Here is a 16,989-nt window from a genome sequence, read left to right as displayed (position 1 = left end):
GAACATCACACCGCGGGTTCGGTGTAGAAAGAGGAAATCCCTTATATGGCGTGGGCCTATGTTTATGAAGAAAGTGTACAAGATGTTCAGCTATTTCCAGAGAGCCAATAAAACAATTTAGTAATAGCAAAGACAGCCATAGTCATAATGATTTCCTTTTAATTCAAATGGAAGGTGGCAAGTCCTTTAATACATCTTTTCTTACACTATTTTTTAGATTTGTCTTAAAATCTTTTTTTTTTCATAGATAGGGAGTCAAAATTACCCTTCTGGTACATATTATGTTTGAAATGTTCACTTTTTCCCCCAGAAAAAAATGGCACACCATCAAAACAAACAATAGAGCTTAACATTGTATCAAAATATATCAAGTGTTATATCCAATTGATATTAATGAAGACGGTAGGAAATCCATTTTATCACCTGTTTTGTTAAGTGACTTCAAATACAACTAAATGTGAAATGTGACATATATGCTTTCTCCATTTCCACACATTTGGATTTACCCTATGGCCATTACATTAGCTGATTTTTTTAACCTCCATTTAATCCATGTAAAAGAGCATGTTTGTGTATTCTGATGCCCAATATCCATCATTTTAGAGGATTTATGGATTATGGACTTCATTAAACACATTTCAGAATGGCTAAGAGTGGTGCTCACTTACTTTCAAGAAAACGCGAAAAGAAAGTTTCATTTTGACTCATTTTGAAGCCAAAATGAGTCAAAATGAAACTTTTTGTGCTGGAAATCTGCCACAGGCTATGTGCAATTGTTGGGATATTTTTTTATTGAGTCACCAAAAACAAGAACAAACACACTAAAAAACAGGCAAGTTTTGACTTCTGTTGTGGTTGTGATGTTATAATAATTAAGATTTAAACAATTTTTCCATGTCTTCTTTCATGTTGTGCAGATTTTTTCCATGTACAGTATTTATTTTGTCTGGGTTTTTATGTCTGCTCTTAATTTTTTTAACAGACTATGCCTTATACTATCAAGACATGTATTGTTGTCAAAGCTGCAGTATTTGGTTATATAAATTTGTATCACAGCAAGAGACATTTGAAAATGATCAGTTTATTTCAGTTGACAAAAGACAAACTTTGAGGATGATCACCTAAATATGCATTATTCCTACCCCTTAAAAATGTACAGGCATGCATTTTTTTAACTACACATATAGAAAAAAAAAGTACTTGGTGAAGCTGCGCAGCTTTGCAATTTCAAGAGAAGTGACAGAGGGGAGTATTTTCAGTCAATCTAAAACACAGCAGTATGACCATTCCCCTGGCAGTGGTCAGTCACAGCAGTAGATACCAACGGAAAATTAAAGGGACAGTTCACCTCCTTAATCAAAAAAACATATCGCCTTAGACCTGTAGAGTTGTTTATCAGTCTAGATGTTTTGGTGTAAATTGCCAAATGTTGGAGAATTTGGCAATTTGAAAAAGGTGCCATTTCTCTTCCCCTTGGTTAACTTGCTTAATTTCCCTCAATTTCTGGATTCTCAATTATCATGATCCCACTGACGCTTAAATTTTGAGATAAAATAGCCTAATATTGCTATATTACCAGATACATAAAAAAGCTTTTTCATTTTTTAGCTTTAGCTTTTTTAGTAAATTATTAGCTTATTAGCTAAAGTGGAAAACAAATAACTGTATCTCTACACCATCTACCATTCAATATGATATTATTTTGATAATAATATAATAACTCATCCTGAAACAGCATGGAGCCCCACTGGGGAGCCCGGCCTCCCACTTTGAAAACCTCTCTAGATAATCCACAGACCATGTGGTGAACAGATTTATGTAGGAATTACACTAAAAAGAAAATAGTTTGTACATGAAACTGCTAACCACAAGGTCTGTGGATTATCTTGAGTAACTGGGTCATGATTTCTGGGAAGCCAGGTTGCTGTTGAGTATTTTAAATGATCATGTAATCTAGTTCCATTATATTTGAGGGGAATGGGAAATCATTATGGCCAATACCTACAACATTTGGCAACTCACAAAAAAACAATCTAGGCTGATAAATAGCTCTAGAGCAAGACCTATGTATGGGCTGAAATCGGCCTATCATGGATATATTGGTATCTATCAGCATCTGCAAATATGTTGTTTGATATAGAAACCTTTTTTACAGAACACACGATGAAAACAGGCATCTCTATCTTTAAAGCAGTCCCACACTTTGTGGCAATTAGTGAATATTGGTATCAGCCTTAGAAATCCCATATTGGTCGAGGCCTAAATAGCACTATGAGTAGGATGAAAAGCATTTGTATTTTTGATCTTGGGTTGAACTGCTCCTTTAAAGCACAAAAACACAACTGAAACATTTCAGATGCCCAACAATGCACTCACCCAAAATTCAATGTGTCACTGTACAATAGAGAAGCACTTTGATTCTCAGGAGAACCTTTTTTTGTACACTTACAAAACATTTTTTTCCCACCAAAGTCCCATTAGTACCACAGTGGTCATTCTGAAATTAAAGTCCATTAGTAAAGAGGCACCTGTATTCTCAATTACTCCTCATACATGCTGTCCTCTACAGATGAGGCACAGCTGGTCACACAGCTTCACAGAACTGGTACAAAGTATCTATCTTTTTTTAAAACTGTACAGTCCTGAAATATGTTTAAAAATCACACACAGTGTAATGTACACGAAGAGGCTGAGTAGTCCTTGCTGTTGGTTCGTCTCCAGATATTTTATAAAAACCTCAAAGGGACAGTCCGTACGATCTCCCATTAAATAAATCTCAAAGCACTTTGTTTCCATAGCAGCATTGACAAATGGAAAAGTCTATAAAACAAAGTGCACAGTTTTTTTGACAAGTCTTCTATTAACAGATATTAAAATGATTACAACTTGTGGTGTTACGTGCAGGTTAGATCGTCATCCTCGTCGATGTAAGGGATGTCCAGGTCTTCAAAGCTCCCGTTGGAAGTCTTGCTGGTGATCTGGGGCTCGTTATGTAGGGAGGGGTTGTCTTGGCTGGGCAGGAAGCACATGGATTGGGTAACATCTGTCCTTTGTCCTGATGCGAACTCTCTCTGTGCATCATTAGTCTGAGCCATCAGACTTCTGACTCTCTGCGCCAGGTCTGGAGGTTTAGGCGGGGTGTCGGGTTTCTGGGGTTTCAACCGCATTTTCACCTTTGCTGCTGCTAGAAACATCAGATTAGCAAACTATTAGTAGCTGGTAGTTTGCACACACTATCAACCCAGTTTCTACTGTTTACCTTTACAATTGTTCTGACGAAAGACAAAACAGCTGCTGCCATGATAACACTATTCAATGCAATCTTTCAAGCATGCGGAACCTTCTGCACACAGACATGAAAGCTATTATGAGGACATTATTATTAACAAGTACCATTGTACCATACACAAATAATTAAACTACATTAATTTATTAATGACTTGTCCCATTAAACCTAGAGGAAGGTGAAAAGACCTTACCTCCTTACTGACCTTCCGAATCCAAGCTGGCCAGACTCTCGTCGAGACTGTCTGAGCTCATTGAAGACGATGAGTCCATATTGTCATTGTCAGAGTTCTCCTGCTCCAGGTCAGGCAACCTGCAGGCCAAGTCCACCCTGAAAACAACAAAAAGGGAAGATGTTATTATCAAACTTGTGATGTATATGCATTGTGTACAGTGCGTTTAAAGTGTGTTGAACTCTCAGCTCACTTTTCTTGCTTAATGGACTTGATCCTTTCGACGAGGGTCTTCTCTGCTTCATCTGGAGATAGGCGGTCTGGAACATCCAACGCCGAAGGCTTTTCAATAACCTGATCAGAGATCAGAGAGATAAAAAGACAAAGTAGGTCCGGAGTATTAGCTGATAAATCAAGACAATGCCTTCAAAACAGATATATTGAATTCCAAAAACAAGCCACTCTTTATCTACTGTAATCCACTCTTTATAATGTTTCAGAAGTTTGGCTAAAGAGTTATTTAAATGCATGAAAGCTGAAGTTTTTCTTTGTTTAAACAATGCATGCATGGGCGCTGCCTCTGTCTAATACTATCCATCTGAATGTTTGGGTTGAATTCATTATAAAGGAGAATGTTAGCTTTTTAAATGTCATTGTCCTCAGTTTTATAAAATAACTGCTGGCAGAAGTGCTTGACAGTAAATTTAATATAAGTTTCTTTGAGTTCATAGCTTCTCCTGAGGCATGGTCTGTGCTGTCTTGATGCATTATGCATTTTCTGACAAACGTAAGAACTTTAGTTCAAATGATTGACAGAGGCTGCTTGACCCGTGTGTTATTTCAATGATGCCTTGTAGTTTTCTCTCACCGTGTTTTGTCTCTTCAGTCTGAGCTGATTGACAGCCAGGGCCTCTGCGTATTCAAGCTCCTTGATATTCTGCATCTTCTCATTGTAGCGTCTGAACTGCTCAGTGATCAGGATCTCCACACACCTGCAGGCAAAAAGATGAAAACACCCCCATAAAAACAATGTCCATTTCTAGAAATACATACAGTATAATTAACAAGAGTGCATACAGTATTTTGAAGCCAGACAACCTAGACTGACCCCTACAAATAAGATTTTGGCATTTTATATATTGTATATATTTATATTTTTATATTCCTTTTTGTATTTCAACTGCGGCACAGCCATTTCCCTCTGGATGAATACATTATATTTTTATAGGCAAGAAAAATACATCAATTTAAGAGTAGAACTCACTGTGTAGTCTTGCCCACATCCTTCATACCAAGGAAAGGGTCATCGACATCAGGTGAGCGCAGGATGCAGGGCGCAAACACAATAGCAAGAGAGCTCGCTGACATTTTATTGTGATCTTCCTCCTTTGCAACCCTAGAAAGACACAAAAGTCAGGATCTCACTTGTATCATACACAATAAAACAACATAATTAAATATTCACTGAGAGGAGTGGAGGTTTTTGAAACAAAGAAAGAGACATACACTACTGGTCAAAAGTTTTAGAACACACCAACTTTTCCAGAATTTAATTGAAAATGATGCAGTTTAATGTCTCAGTGTTCTCTGAAATTAATGCACATTTGCAACATTTAAAATTCTTGATTGAGCATGATAGTGTTTTGAAAGTAAAAAAAAGATTCAAAATCACATTTTATGTTGGACTAAAGGACTAAAAAAAGACACAAAATGACCATAAAAAGACACAAGATTACAAAAAAAGACACCAAAAGACTCAAAATGCCTAAAAAAAAGACACAAAATTACCCAAAAAAAGACACAAAATGACTTACAAAGACATGAAAATAATTAAAAAATGGATAAAATAGCCCAAGACTCCATAGAGTTAAGTTGTTAACCCATTTCTTGTTCCCTGAAAAAGGCCTACTTGTATAATTCTGAAATGTACATTATTTTTCAGTTTTTGTTAACCTTACCTTTTTTTATTTACCTCTGGCAGTTCACCACTTACCTTTGTACCCTTTCAAGCTGTTCATTTGACTTGAACTGCTTGAATTTCAATAAAAAACTGGAAAAATTGGGGTGTTCTAAAACTTTTGACCGGTAGTGTAGATGCAGCAAAAGGGAATAATCGAGTTGGTCCTACCTGACCAGATGGAAGATGAGCCGCTCTAACGTGTTGAAGTTAGCAGGAGGAAGTTCATCAACTTTTTGGTATACAGCCCTTATTCTTTCACTTTTCTCTGGCAGCTCTGGGAGCAAACAAACATGGAGATGAATAAACTTCGAAGAGACTTGACTGAGTAAACATCCATTTCAAGAATTTCTCGTTGCATGTTGCATTGCATACTATGCAATGGTGGAAAAAGCGTTCAGATCTTTTACTGCAGTAAAACTACTAATACCACACTGCGAAATAACTCTACTACAAGTAAAAGTCCTGCATTCAAAACTTACTCAAGTAAAAGTACAAAAGTACTTAAAATATCAAAAGTAACAGTACTCATTCTGCTGAACGGATGATTGTTGCTGACTCTGATTGTTTTATACATTCTATATATGTCATTAGATTATTTGTATTGATGCATTTATGTAAGCAGTGTTTTAATTTTGGAAAGAAGTAGTTAAATGTATCATGTTTTTCATGTTAAATCTCAAACTGAAAAGTAACTAAAGCTGTCAGTTAAAGTAAAAAGTACAATATTTGCCTCAAAATGTAGCGGAGTAGAAGTTTAAAGTTACATAAAATGGCAATACTCAAGTACAGAACAAATACCTCAAAATTGTACTCAAGTACAGTACTTGAGTAAATGTACTTATTATACATATTGGCTACATAGTGTATAGGATCAGTGGTGGAATGTAACTATTAGTAATCATACTTCTATGTGAATTTACAGTAACTAACTGGACTGTAATTACAACGTCACTTCTAAACAGCCACCATCAGGAGTTAGAGATGCTTAACCATGGAGACTGTTAACTCTATTTTTTTGAATGATTTTTTCTGCCTGTAGGAGAACTTCAGCTGTAAGAAAATGCAAGCATTTTGATGTAACAGAGCTACTGTTGCTGTGTCCACCAGTGTCTGTTGTATAACTAACAAATTGCATTATTATAGTGTCTATTGTTTGCATACTGTAATATTTCACCAGAAATAGTATGCAATTCACATCCTATAAGTTTCATATTAAGGCTTTGAACATACTTAAAAATCTCAGACACTGTTTTAGCGTACTAAATAGGATGTTAGTATGACATTTCGGATGCACATCACAAGTAGAGTTGAAATGATTATAACTACTTTTATAACTGATTGGTTATTTAAGTCATTTTTTGAGCGAAAAAACAAACAAAAATAAATTACTAGTTGAAGCTTCTCCTAGATCTCCTGGGGGATTTGGTGTTTTTTTGTGTGTTTTTAAAAAATATGCTATATTTACCGTATAAAATATAAATAAATATTTACTCACCCACGGCATGGAGAAAGTCGCTGTAGAGGGAAAAGGTCATGAGGGGGTCGGGCAGCTCTCTGAGCCACCGTTTAATTAGACCTGTGATGGTGTGCATGGGGTAGTTGTCCAAACATGGCCCCTCAGGATCTGATGCAACAAGACAGAACAGACCAATGAAACACACTTTTATTTATCTATCTATTTTAACATCATCATGATAGCAGTGTTGTTTAAATATCTTTAAATGTTTCTACAATAACAGCATACAAGTTATCATGTGTTCTAATATTTTTCTGTATATTTTTATCGTAATTTGAACTTAAACTATTAACAAATATATAGAAACATCAAATTAACAGAGGAGATTAGACAAAGAGAGACAAAAAAGAAAGATAAAAAATAGAGAACATAGTAAATTAATAGGGAGAGAAAATTCTGTCATGTCATGTTGAGTGTCTCCCTGTTAGATAAAGTTTTTAAAATTGAATTTTCTCAAAATATAAGTCCACAGGAACTTTATTTTATTGACTGTTCTTGCTCCACACCAATCATTCCAAGAACCGTCTTGTTATGTGGAGCTCTAAACTGTCAAGTAGACTGAAGCTGCCTGGACCTGCTGTTGAAAGACATTTCCAGTTTCAGTTGAAGTGCCAAGAATTCCTTACCAGTCTCCATGATCTGGTGGAGCTCTCTCGCTCGGCATGCTGAGCCCGACTTGCGGTAAATCCCCTCCGTGTAGAGGCCGTTCAGCTCCACGTGCAGCAGCAATATCTCCACAACTTTGGGCACAGGGTTGGCTTTACTGGTGAGGACACACACCTGCACCCCGAAGTGCAGAGAGCCTGGTATACTGTCATCCTGTCACAAGAGGAGAAGACATGAGAGACTAAATGACAGGGAGTTTTGATGAATGAATGTGTATGTTTTTAAACTTATTGAATTATGCTATAAAACACCTGAGGGAAATAAAGACACACCATTCAGTTTTTGATAATAGCATCAAACTATGTATTGATTTTAATTATAATAAATGCAATTGATACTTGGGGCCCAGTCACACAGCCGTGAATTCAGGCAATATTCATGTCTATCAATCCATGTTTGACATGGACAGTGGATACGAAACACATGGCAATCACTTTGCTGGTTTTAAGGCTGGGCGATGTATATCGATATAAAAAATATATCAATATATATTTTTAAATGTGAATTAGACCATATCGCATATATCAATATAGTTCAATTTTTTTCTTTCTTTATATATAAATGCTTCCCTTACTAGGGTTTGTCAGTTTTAGTTATTTTGTAATGTTCATTATTCTTTTCTCATATAAATATATTTCAGAAAAAGATTGGCCCATTTTATTTCATAGGCTATTTTCATTTAAGATATTTTTTTATTTAAATATGCACTTTATGGAGCAGCAGGTGGACAGCCGGCAATATATATCCACAAAGTCAATATGTGGTGTGGCCTTCATTTGCAGTGTTCAACAGCTGGATCTACTATAATGCCAGATTTCATTTGGGGGATCTGGGAAGTTTTAACGATCTTGTGCCACAATCATAACACGTGCTTGACCTGGTCTTGGACAGTTGGCAGACTCTCCGGTGACGACATTCAATAAATTAATAATCCTAATCATGTTTTACAGTCAAATGTTTTACTCCAAATGGTCTGGATACCGTCCAACTGCTCTATCCGGCCCGGAGCGTGCCAATGGCCCTATCCTATTTTACTCGTGTCAGTCGAGGCATCTTGTAGAAATATAATCTTTATTTCCGTTTAGTGGTGGTTTACAGACAAAAATCATGTTCTAAAAATATAGTTCCTACCTGTCTGGCACATCGTGTGGAGCAATCTGTGATGATATTGGACAGGCATTTCTTGTGACATATCAACTTGCAGGCTAAAATGATAAACCAGAAAAAGTAAAATTCATTCAAAAAAAAGTATTGATGGACATTTTGTATTTTATAAAATGTTGTCACATTTTTAGGTCTTGCAGCTCTTTGAACTCACCACTGCACATGTAGGCTTTCTCCATTCCCCAGATGTAGGAGCCACACAGGTCACATGACTGCATGATGTTCACCTGGTATGTGCTGAACAGGTGATCCAGAGGACTGTTAGGCTGTAGAGAGAGGACGTACCGGCAATGAACTGGGGTGATTTACTTAAATACCCACAATATAGCACTCCTGTAGCAATGACAGTTAGCACTTAAAGTTATGTACTTACTTGATTCCTATGGTCTATGTCTAGTACCATCGAGTTGAATGCACTTATTATAAGTCGCTTTGGACAAAAGCGTCAGCTAAATGACATGTAATGTAATGTAATGTAAAATATATCGTTCAAAATGCAGGTAAGGATGTTCAACTTACACATTTGTCCTTATTTCTCCTCTTCTTTGTTGTCTTTGTAGCCTGAGAGAAGCCGAAAGTGACATAAATGAGCAAGTCAAGGGATAGTTTAAACTCGTACAGTGAGTGAGATCTTTAGATTTACCTTGGCTGGTTCAGACTCAGACACTCGTTTTATCTCGCCCCTAATGAAGCCGTCCAGCATAGACTGAAACAAGTTGACCACCAGAGAGACTTCCGTCTTCTTCTTGGACCCTGCCAGCGAGTTCACTGTGTTGTCGTAGCCCTTCATCAGGTCTTTGTAGCGGATTTTGGGCTTCTGTTGTGCGTGAAAAGTTCAGTTAGCGACCACTTTCATACTTCTTAATTTGCCTTGTTTGTAAGACTTTCAGTAGCAGTAACAATTTAACATTCAACATCCCAAATACTGTAAAAATAACTGCAGAAGGTAAATCAACAACTATAAAAAATGTTTCTACATCAGCTTTGGATAAAAGCGCTATCTATATAAGTGCAGTACATATGATAGAGATGTGTCCCCTTACTTTCCTACAACTCAATCAAACTTTATATGGTACAGAGATGAAGCAGAACTGACCTGGACAGAGTACATGCCTTTGATGGTATCTCTGAACTGCAAGGTGGATATGAGGAAGATGCTCTCGACTGGTGACAGCTGTTTTGCTCTACTTCGCAGCTCGTTCACCTGTGGACAAACATGAGGAAATTCTGAACATTTTTGCCGTTATTTGGGGCATGTCCAAAGGTGCTGCAGCACAACACCCCCCAAAATATAATTGGCCCCAGGTGCTTCCCAAAAGCCATCCAGCTAGAGTCCAAGGGGCAATTCCAGCACAATTACCAAGTCAGTTTATTATAAGTGACTTTGGGCTTGTCCAAAAACTGTATTCGCTGGTTGTAAATTTCTTTGGCTCATTTCTAAATTGTAGTTGCTTATGTTGGCTTGCTCCCTCTCCAGTCTCTCTCTACACTAAACCTGTCAATAGTTTTCTCTTATAAATCCACAGCCCCCCACACAAATACAAAATACAAAAAAGAAAAAAGAAAAACAGCACAGGAGAAAGAGACTGGATTCAATTTACTGGAAAAGACTTAGAGTAAATTAAATAAATCTGGAGCAAGGGACATTTCAAAAAGTGTGCAGATTCCAGAAGTGCAAAATTGGTGCAAATCATGCAGTGATAAACAAAAAAGAAACAAAAGACAAATGTTTTTTCCATACATTAATTGTAATTAATCAATGAATGAAGGAATGAACTGCCAAAGGTTCAGTATGTGTGATATTTTTGATGACTGTAGGCCAACAAGATATATTTGTTGAATGTAAATAAGGCATTATAAAGTATCCATGGAAATAAATACTTGAAACTGTGTATATTGACTTGTAAATTGTGAAATATTATCAAAACTCTGGTCATGAACAGCTTCACTTTAGATTCCCCTCCACAGGTTTTATTCTCACCTGGTTGCCGAGGAACTCATCCAGGTTTCGCAGCTCTTTGGTGTCGTTAATCTCGCGGTCCAGAGAATCACTGCACTGCAACGTCCGTGTGGCCCGGCTGATTTTAATGGTCGGGTTTCGTTTGACCCTTTCACCGATCTGGTCTGGCTTGTGGTAGGTATGTGGGGTGTAGCTGGCCAAAGTGACTGCAGGCAGAAAAGGGAGATGTGGCATTTGTAATCTGTTTTAAGATTTAAGTTCTGATCTACAGGATATTTTCTTCCACATAGCAAATAACCTCCAGATGGCAGCAAAGAGAAAAAGTGTGTGAATCCCAGTGATGTATGTTGTAAACTGTGACCTACATTTGTACGTTTCAGTCAACAAACACCAGCCTCATGAGAAAAAATAAAATACAGAAAGCTGAGACACTGCCAATCTTTCCTTTAGAGCTCAAGTAATTCACATTTAGTTTATATTACAGTAACATTTATGGTCCCTGTTGCTGTCTAGTTAAGATACAGTGTATTCTGCATTTGAAAATATCTGCATTGTACAAAACAAACCATTAAAACGGCTGTTTTGTTGCTTCTGGTTACCTGCTTTATCTGATGGTGAGGTGCTGCCCGGGGCATATTTAGGTGTCCGCTTTTTCAGGAATTTACTGAGAAACCAAATCCTGTAGAAAAGAAAGACAATGTGTATTAACTCCATGCAGCACAGAATCATTATAAAAAAATCCCGAAGATCTGTCTCGTTCTCTTTGGCGGCACCTATGGCAATAAATTGCAGATATGTTTTCAGATCTCCCTTTCACTTGTGTCTGAAGTTTCATCGTCTTAGCCATAGCTCTTTTCTTGCTATAGTTTTTTTCCCCACAACTTTAGCAGACACCAGAAAAAAATAATATGCTGATTCACACACAAGTGAGCTGAAGAGAGAGTCTGTTGCATAAGCATAAGGATTTTCCCCAGGAATCTCATCAGAGACACCCAGTTCGTAATACTGAAAAAGCAAGGGGCTTCCATCAATGGACCATAGGCTCAACAATCATTGTCTAGCTTTTTTGATGACATATAGTGACTTAAAAGACCTTTATTTAAGTGGAAATCTTTGAGATTTTTAATCTAAGCATTGTCAACATAAAACTTGGTCCTTAAAACCTAAAAACATTGAACAATGCTTTGAAATGAGTGGAGGCTTTTACTTCTCTGGAGTGGTGAGTTGTGATTGGTTGGATTCCTGCTGTCTCAAGTTGTCATTGGGGCTCGTGGCTGGAAGACTGAACCTCGACCCATCAGGTTCTGCAGGTATCTGTAACAGTGTCAAAACATGAACACGCTGTAAATCAAAGTATAAAACCTGTAATTAAAAAAAAGGCAACTCTTAAAACCAACTTTTGTAGGAAAATCAAAAATGCTGTTCTGATGTCTAAAGGGACAGTTAGTCCTCTTTCCCCACCACGTCGCCCTGCAGCAGCTCCCCCACCATCACCACACCAGGCCACATCAGCATGATAAAATATCAGCACCATAGTCATAGTCCTTCACCATTTTTAACTCATGCAAAGCTGCGCTGTCTCCTTCCACCAGCTGTACTTTGACCTCTGTTGTTTTAATTAGTATTAGCGAAGTTAGTCCATATATTAATAACATTGTGTCAGTGTGTTAAAACATTTATTATTTACACATTCAAGTACTTTTAAATATTGTTCCCCTGTTTATAAATGTTCATGATTAAAGTGAGTGGCTCTGAATACCAACTTGATGATTTTTGTGAATAATCAACAATAAACCAGTGATGTTAACATTAATTAAGTAGTATAAATAATTTTGCCATAACCAGAACAACAAGGGTTAGTTTGATGGTTGATTCATATGTATGATGCCATATAGTTTTAGGTTCAATAAAAATTACATGTATAGTTAAAAAGATAAATATGATTAAAGTGTCATGACTTAATAAATCAAAACCCATTACAAAAATGGATTTGTCTTACATATAACGATTGCCTTAATTAGATTCATAATTATTTTGTCGGTACTGTGATTATTATAGATTATTGCTTAAATTCCATTTATTTTAATTGTTTAAAGACAAAAATACACGGTCACAATCCATGTCTAAGTGACCAAATAACACTGACACATGAGCAGTCCACCATACTCGACGTGTGGACTCTGAGCTGTACCTGCTGACCTTTGGCTAAATTGGGTGAAGAGACATAAAAAAGGTCAGAAATAAGTTTGGGAAACGCGCTTTGAGTTTTCTTGGGGTTTTTTTTTTTTTGGAAGCAACAGCTAATTTTTTCCTCCTGGGCTGCAGAGCAGAAATGAGAAGTCCCTGAGCAATGCAACCTTCAGTCTGTTTGGGACATACACATGCAAGGCCTGCATGCAGAGGAGAGTTGCTGTCGGTCAGAACGTCCCTTCGGTCAGTACCTTGACCTGGGATTTGAGGTCCCGGACGTCCAAGGTACTGGCCGAGCTCTTCATTTTGGGCACATGGGGGCTGATGGGAGGCAGCGGAAAGCTCCAGTACTCGCTCTCCTTGGAACCCCCAAAGTTAACCATCAAACCGCTGCGGGGGTTGGCTAAGCGCCGCTTGCGTTTGGGCAGCTTGCGTAGACGCACCCTGACCTGATTGAGCCAGGAGAGGTGATGAGGCACACACTGGGCCTTCTGTGGTTCATGTGCAAGGAGCCTCAAGTTTTTGTCAGCTTATACAGCACATTACTACACAACGTTATGCTTGTACAGGACAATAACAACAAGTGTTTTCAAAAACAAAATGCATTGAATGTTTTTGGATTAACTTAACAGCAAAGTTTACCTCATTGTTAGCAGAGCTATCAGAGCCTGATGAGGTGATCCTGGACAGTTCATCCACAGACATCGACTTCCCTTTGCGCCTGGGTTGAATATGGAAAGAAGAGCAGAGCTGTGGACTATTGTCGGACTAACACTGTTGTTTTTACACAATAATTATAGGATTATATACATTTAAAAATCTATTGCCATGTAAACATCTTTTTATGAGACAGACATGATCGATATTCAAACAGAAATACATGATCTTTCAGAAATTGCAAAATTTATCAGATTTTGAAATTTCCCAGTGGTCCTTAAACAAATCCTGTGTGACGAATGCTTTCTCAGAAAAGAAGCAAATCTAAAATTAGAATAGAGATATTTAAAACCACTTTATTTGCAATGTGTTATTTCAGAGTTTGTCAACTATAAACCATTAGTCAGATCCTAAATTCTTCACTCCTCAGCAAAACTGGGAAGCCATGAATGACTCAAGTGAGATTAACATTCAGGTGATAGAAATTCAACAAAACTTGGACAACAGAACTGCAGGCTGTTTACACAGAGCAGAGAGGAAAGGACAAGAGGGGCTGTAAGTAGAGGTTGTATAATTGTAAATAGTTCAGTATGTATTGCATGCAAGCTTAAATCTTAGATTCCGTTATTTTCTGCTTTTTTTGTACAAATAAATGATCAATTATTCAACTTGCATTTTTTTAATGCTTTATGGCATTATGACTGTGGAGTGCCGAATTTGATGCCTATAGAGCTGCATGACTTATCCATTGCAGAAAATGAAGCCGCAGTAAGTAAAATGTAACAGGAGCAAAAACGCCTTGAAACCACTCAGGGGTCAGAGGGATGAAAGAGCTTGCTGGAGACTTATTGATTAACAGAGCCCCAAAATGTGTGGATAAATATTTGTATGAGTTTAGGAGGCTTACTGTAAGTCAATCTTCCGATCATCTCGTCGCCGTACTTCTGGACTTGACTCATCCGTCTGCTCGCCGTCTGCCTTACCTTCCTTCCACTTCACAGCCTTCTCTCTCATGCCCCCCATGTCTGTGTAGCGCTGGAGCGAGCTGCCGGGGCTGGTGGAGCCGTCATCACTGCTAACTTTATGGTCCACTGGCAAGGAGAGGGGTCTGTGGAGAGGAGGTGGGGATCCTCTGCCCTCTCGCTTCTCCCTGCTAACGGACCTCTCCTTGGTCCTGTTGGGGCTGAGCTCCACTTTGCCCTGCCTCTTTAGCTCCTTTTTGGAAATGCTGTTATGTAAGAAACACTGAATCAGACTGGTATTACAGCACTGTATCCACTATATAAATGCTAGTGCTCTAATATCTGTTTTGATTATAATTACACCTGAAATGCACATGCAGTAAACTAAGACAGAACAACCTAATTGTCTGGTTAAAATCTGGCAACATTATTCATATATGATATCTAATAAATATATATTGGTATTAGCATATATTTTGGCCTGTCAGTAACAAGACATCAAATAACAGAAATGTCAAAAATGTATGTTTATGCTTTATAACATTTGGCCAGCAGAGAGCACTGTAAAGTTTATTGTTTAACTATTTTCTTTCTTTCTCAGTACATATCTTGTTCACAATTCGTCTATTTTTTTTCTTTGTTTGTTTAAAAAATATTTATTGGTTCATAACAATGTCTTTTTTTCTTCATATTAAATATTTCATATTCAGTAAAACAAATTATTATACAATATGCCGTATAATGTTTCAATGCTCATTTAAATTTATATTAAAGAATAATAACACTGTAAGCATATGTTCATAAATATAAAGCAGATGATAAATAAAAGTATAGGATTATATTTTGAGATTGGAGCACTAAAATAAATTAATTTCTTTTATAACAAAATAAATACATAAAAATTGACAAACTAAATGTATATATAATAATAAGAAACATGAAATAAATCAAAATAGATATATAGCTCAGATAAGGCTTAAGAATACTGAGACCTAAGATTTCTAACCTTTATCCTGCTTCAACTTCCTTATCTTTGTAAATCTCTCCTGTTTTCATAACATGCTTTTGAATAATATTCTACCTGTTACATACATGCAAAATGTGCAACTGAGATTGTGGAATAAATGATCAATCTTTGCAATCTGTGTAACGTGCAGGATTTAAGTAAACACATGTGCAACTTGGACATAAATGCTACAACAACTCATGTCGGTTTGTATTTGAGAGTTAGTTAATAACATGGGCTTCTATTCTAAAATCAGCCAGTTGCCTTTTTTGCATTCTTTATAGCAAGTTAAACTCAACCAAACTAAAGTGACACTTTATTCTAGAAAAGCAGCTGCAAAATAAGCAGTTTAGTTTTGTGGTTTGTGTACCTGTCCCGTCCAGGCCGGGATGTGTTCTCGTCATCCCCTTTCTCTTGTTGTTTTTTTGGCTTCTTCAGGGAAGACTTCCATGCTGTCTGGATCACTGTAGCAGCTCGGTTTTGTTTCTCGTAAAACTCACGCCAGGATCTCTGAAAAACACCAGAAATCCTGTGTTAACTACAGTCTGCTGTGTCTTTACTTGCTCTTGTGACTTTGGCAATGTTTCCCCTTTTTTTACTGCTTTTTACTGCTTAAAAACCTGTAATGGGATCAGTTCATTTTCTAGTAAATTCCATGAGGAGAGGACCCACTTGTCTTATATTTTGCAGTACTTAATACTATAAATGGTACCTGTATAAGCAAAGTGGCATCTCGCTTTTGCAGGAAATGCATTCTCATGAGACAGGCACGGAACCAGCGCTGCAGGACGATGATGTGTCGCATCACTTCTTTGTTTAGAGTGTCTTGGAGCAGTTGCTTCTCCTTCTCCTTGAGGAACACCTGAGTAGATGAAAGAGAGGCATGTGAATGATGAAACCACTGTGTAATCTCTGGTACATTTTAGTAAATGAATTAGTACCTCTGTGACTTTTATGCATTTTTATGACTTTATCCTAAGCATTTATCCTGCAATTTCTTTTAATTTAAGAGACATTTTGATGTTTAGAGAATTTATTTCTTGGGTGCTTTAAAACCACATAAGACATGGGTACATGCAATCCTGGTGACCTCAGTGGAAAGTAAGTTTCCAACCAGGGTAATGTTACTTTCATCCTACCGACACAGATGCTTAACAACTTACTGTTGTGGATGGGGGAGCTGCAAAATGTATTTTAAATCCAAAGAATTTTACTCTATATTTAGAATATTTTCACTGTTTTACCAGTACCATCAGATAGCCCTTTATGACAGGGAGCTGAGGCTGAAGCTGTACTGACAACAGTAATTTTACCTCACAGATCTAATAGTTGCTGGTCCTCTGCTGCCTCAATCAGTTAGTTTGTTTGTACGATTGTGTGACTTTGAATAAGAACTAATCCTTTAGAATACCAAAGTCACAGAATGACACAAACATACTGACAGATTGAG

General features: G+C 37.2%; 1 protein-coding gene across 4 annotated transcripts in view; it reads right to left on the bottom strand.

The window, feature by feature from the left end:
- Positions 1–1,062: 1,062 nt before the first annotated feature.
- myo9b (myosin IXb) overlaps positions 1,063–16,989 on the bottom strand; it is a 40,313-nt gene continuing 24,386 nt past the window's right edge. The window contains exons 21-40 of one of the 4 annotated variants that reach the window (XM_059344970.1): positions 16,252–16,401; positions 15,910–16,049; positions 14,479–14,799; positions 13,557–13,635; positions 11,932–12,038; positions 11,324–11,403; positions 10,746–10,930; positions 9,861–9,968; positions 9,408–9,581; positions 9,284–9,325; positions 8,919–9,030; positions 8,732–8,805; positions 7,561–7,753; positions 6,914–7,042; positions 5,587–5,692; positions 4,723–4,854; positions 4,327–4,450; positions 3,712–3,812; positions 3,492–3,616; positions 1,063–3,184 (exon numbers count right to left, since the gene is read on the bottom strand). In XM_059344970.1, coding sequence (XP_059200953.1) covers positions 2,895–3,184; positions 3,492–3,616; positions 3,712–3,812; positions 4,327–4,450; positions 4,723–4,854; positions 5,587–5,692; positions 6,914–7,042; positions 7,561–7,753; positions 8,732–8,805; positions 8,919–9,030; positions 9,284–9,325; positions 9,408–9,581; positions 9,861–9,968; positions 10,746–10,930; positions 11,324–11,403; positions 11,932–12,038; positions 13,557–13,635; positions 14,479–14,799; positions 15,910–16,049; positions 16,252–16,401 — 2,772 coding nt within the window. In that variant the 3' untranslated portion in view covers positions 1,063–2,894. Of the gene's footprint in view, positions 3,185–3,479; positions 3,617–3,711; positions 3,813–4,326; positions 4,451–4,722; positions 4,855–5,586; positions 5,693–6,913; positions 7,043–7,560; positions 7,754–8,731; positions 8,806–8,918; positions 9,031–9,283; positions 9,326–9,407; positions 9,582–9,860; positions 9,969–10,745; positions 10,931–11,323; positions 11,404–11,931; positions 12,039–13,556; positions 13,636–14,478; positions 14,800–15,909; positions 16,050–16,251; positions 16,402–16,989 lie in introns of all 4 variants that reach the window. The other 3 variants (XM_059344971.1, XM_059344972.1, XM_059344973.1) reach the window with 3 other exon arrangements.

This window comes from Centropristis striata, chromosome 11, assembly GCF_030273125.1.
Source record: "Centropristis striata isolate RG_2023a ecotype Rhode Island chromosome 11, C.striata_1.0, whole genome shotgun sequence".
Lineage (NCBI taxonomy): Eukaryota > Metazoa > Chordata > Actinopteri > Perciformes > Serranidae > Centropristis > Centropristis striata.
Note: the sequence above shows the minus strand (reverse complement) of the source record. Positions and strands in the feature narration are given on the sequence as shown.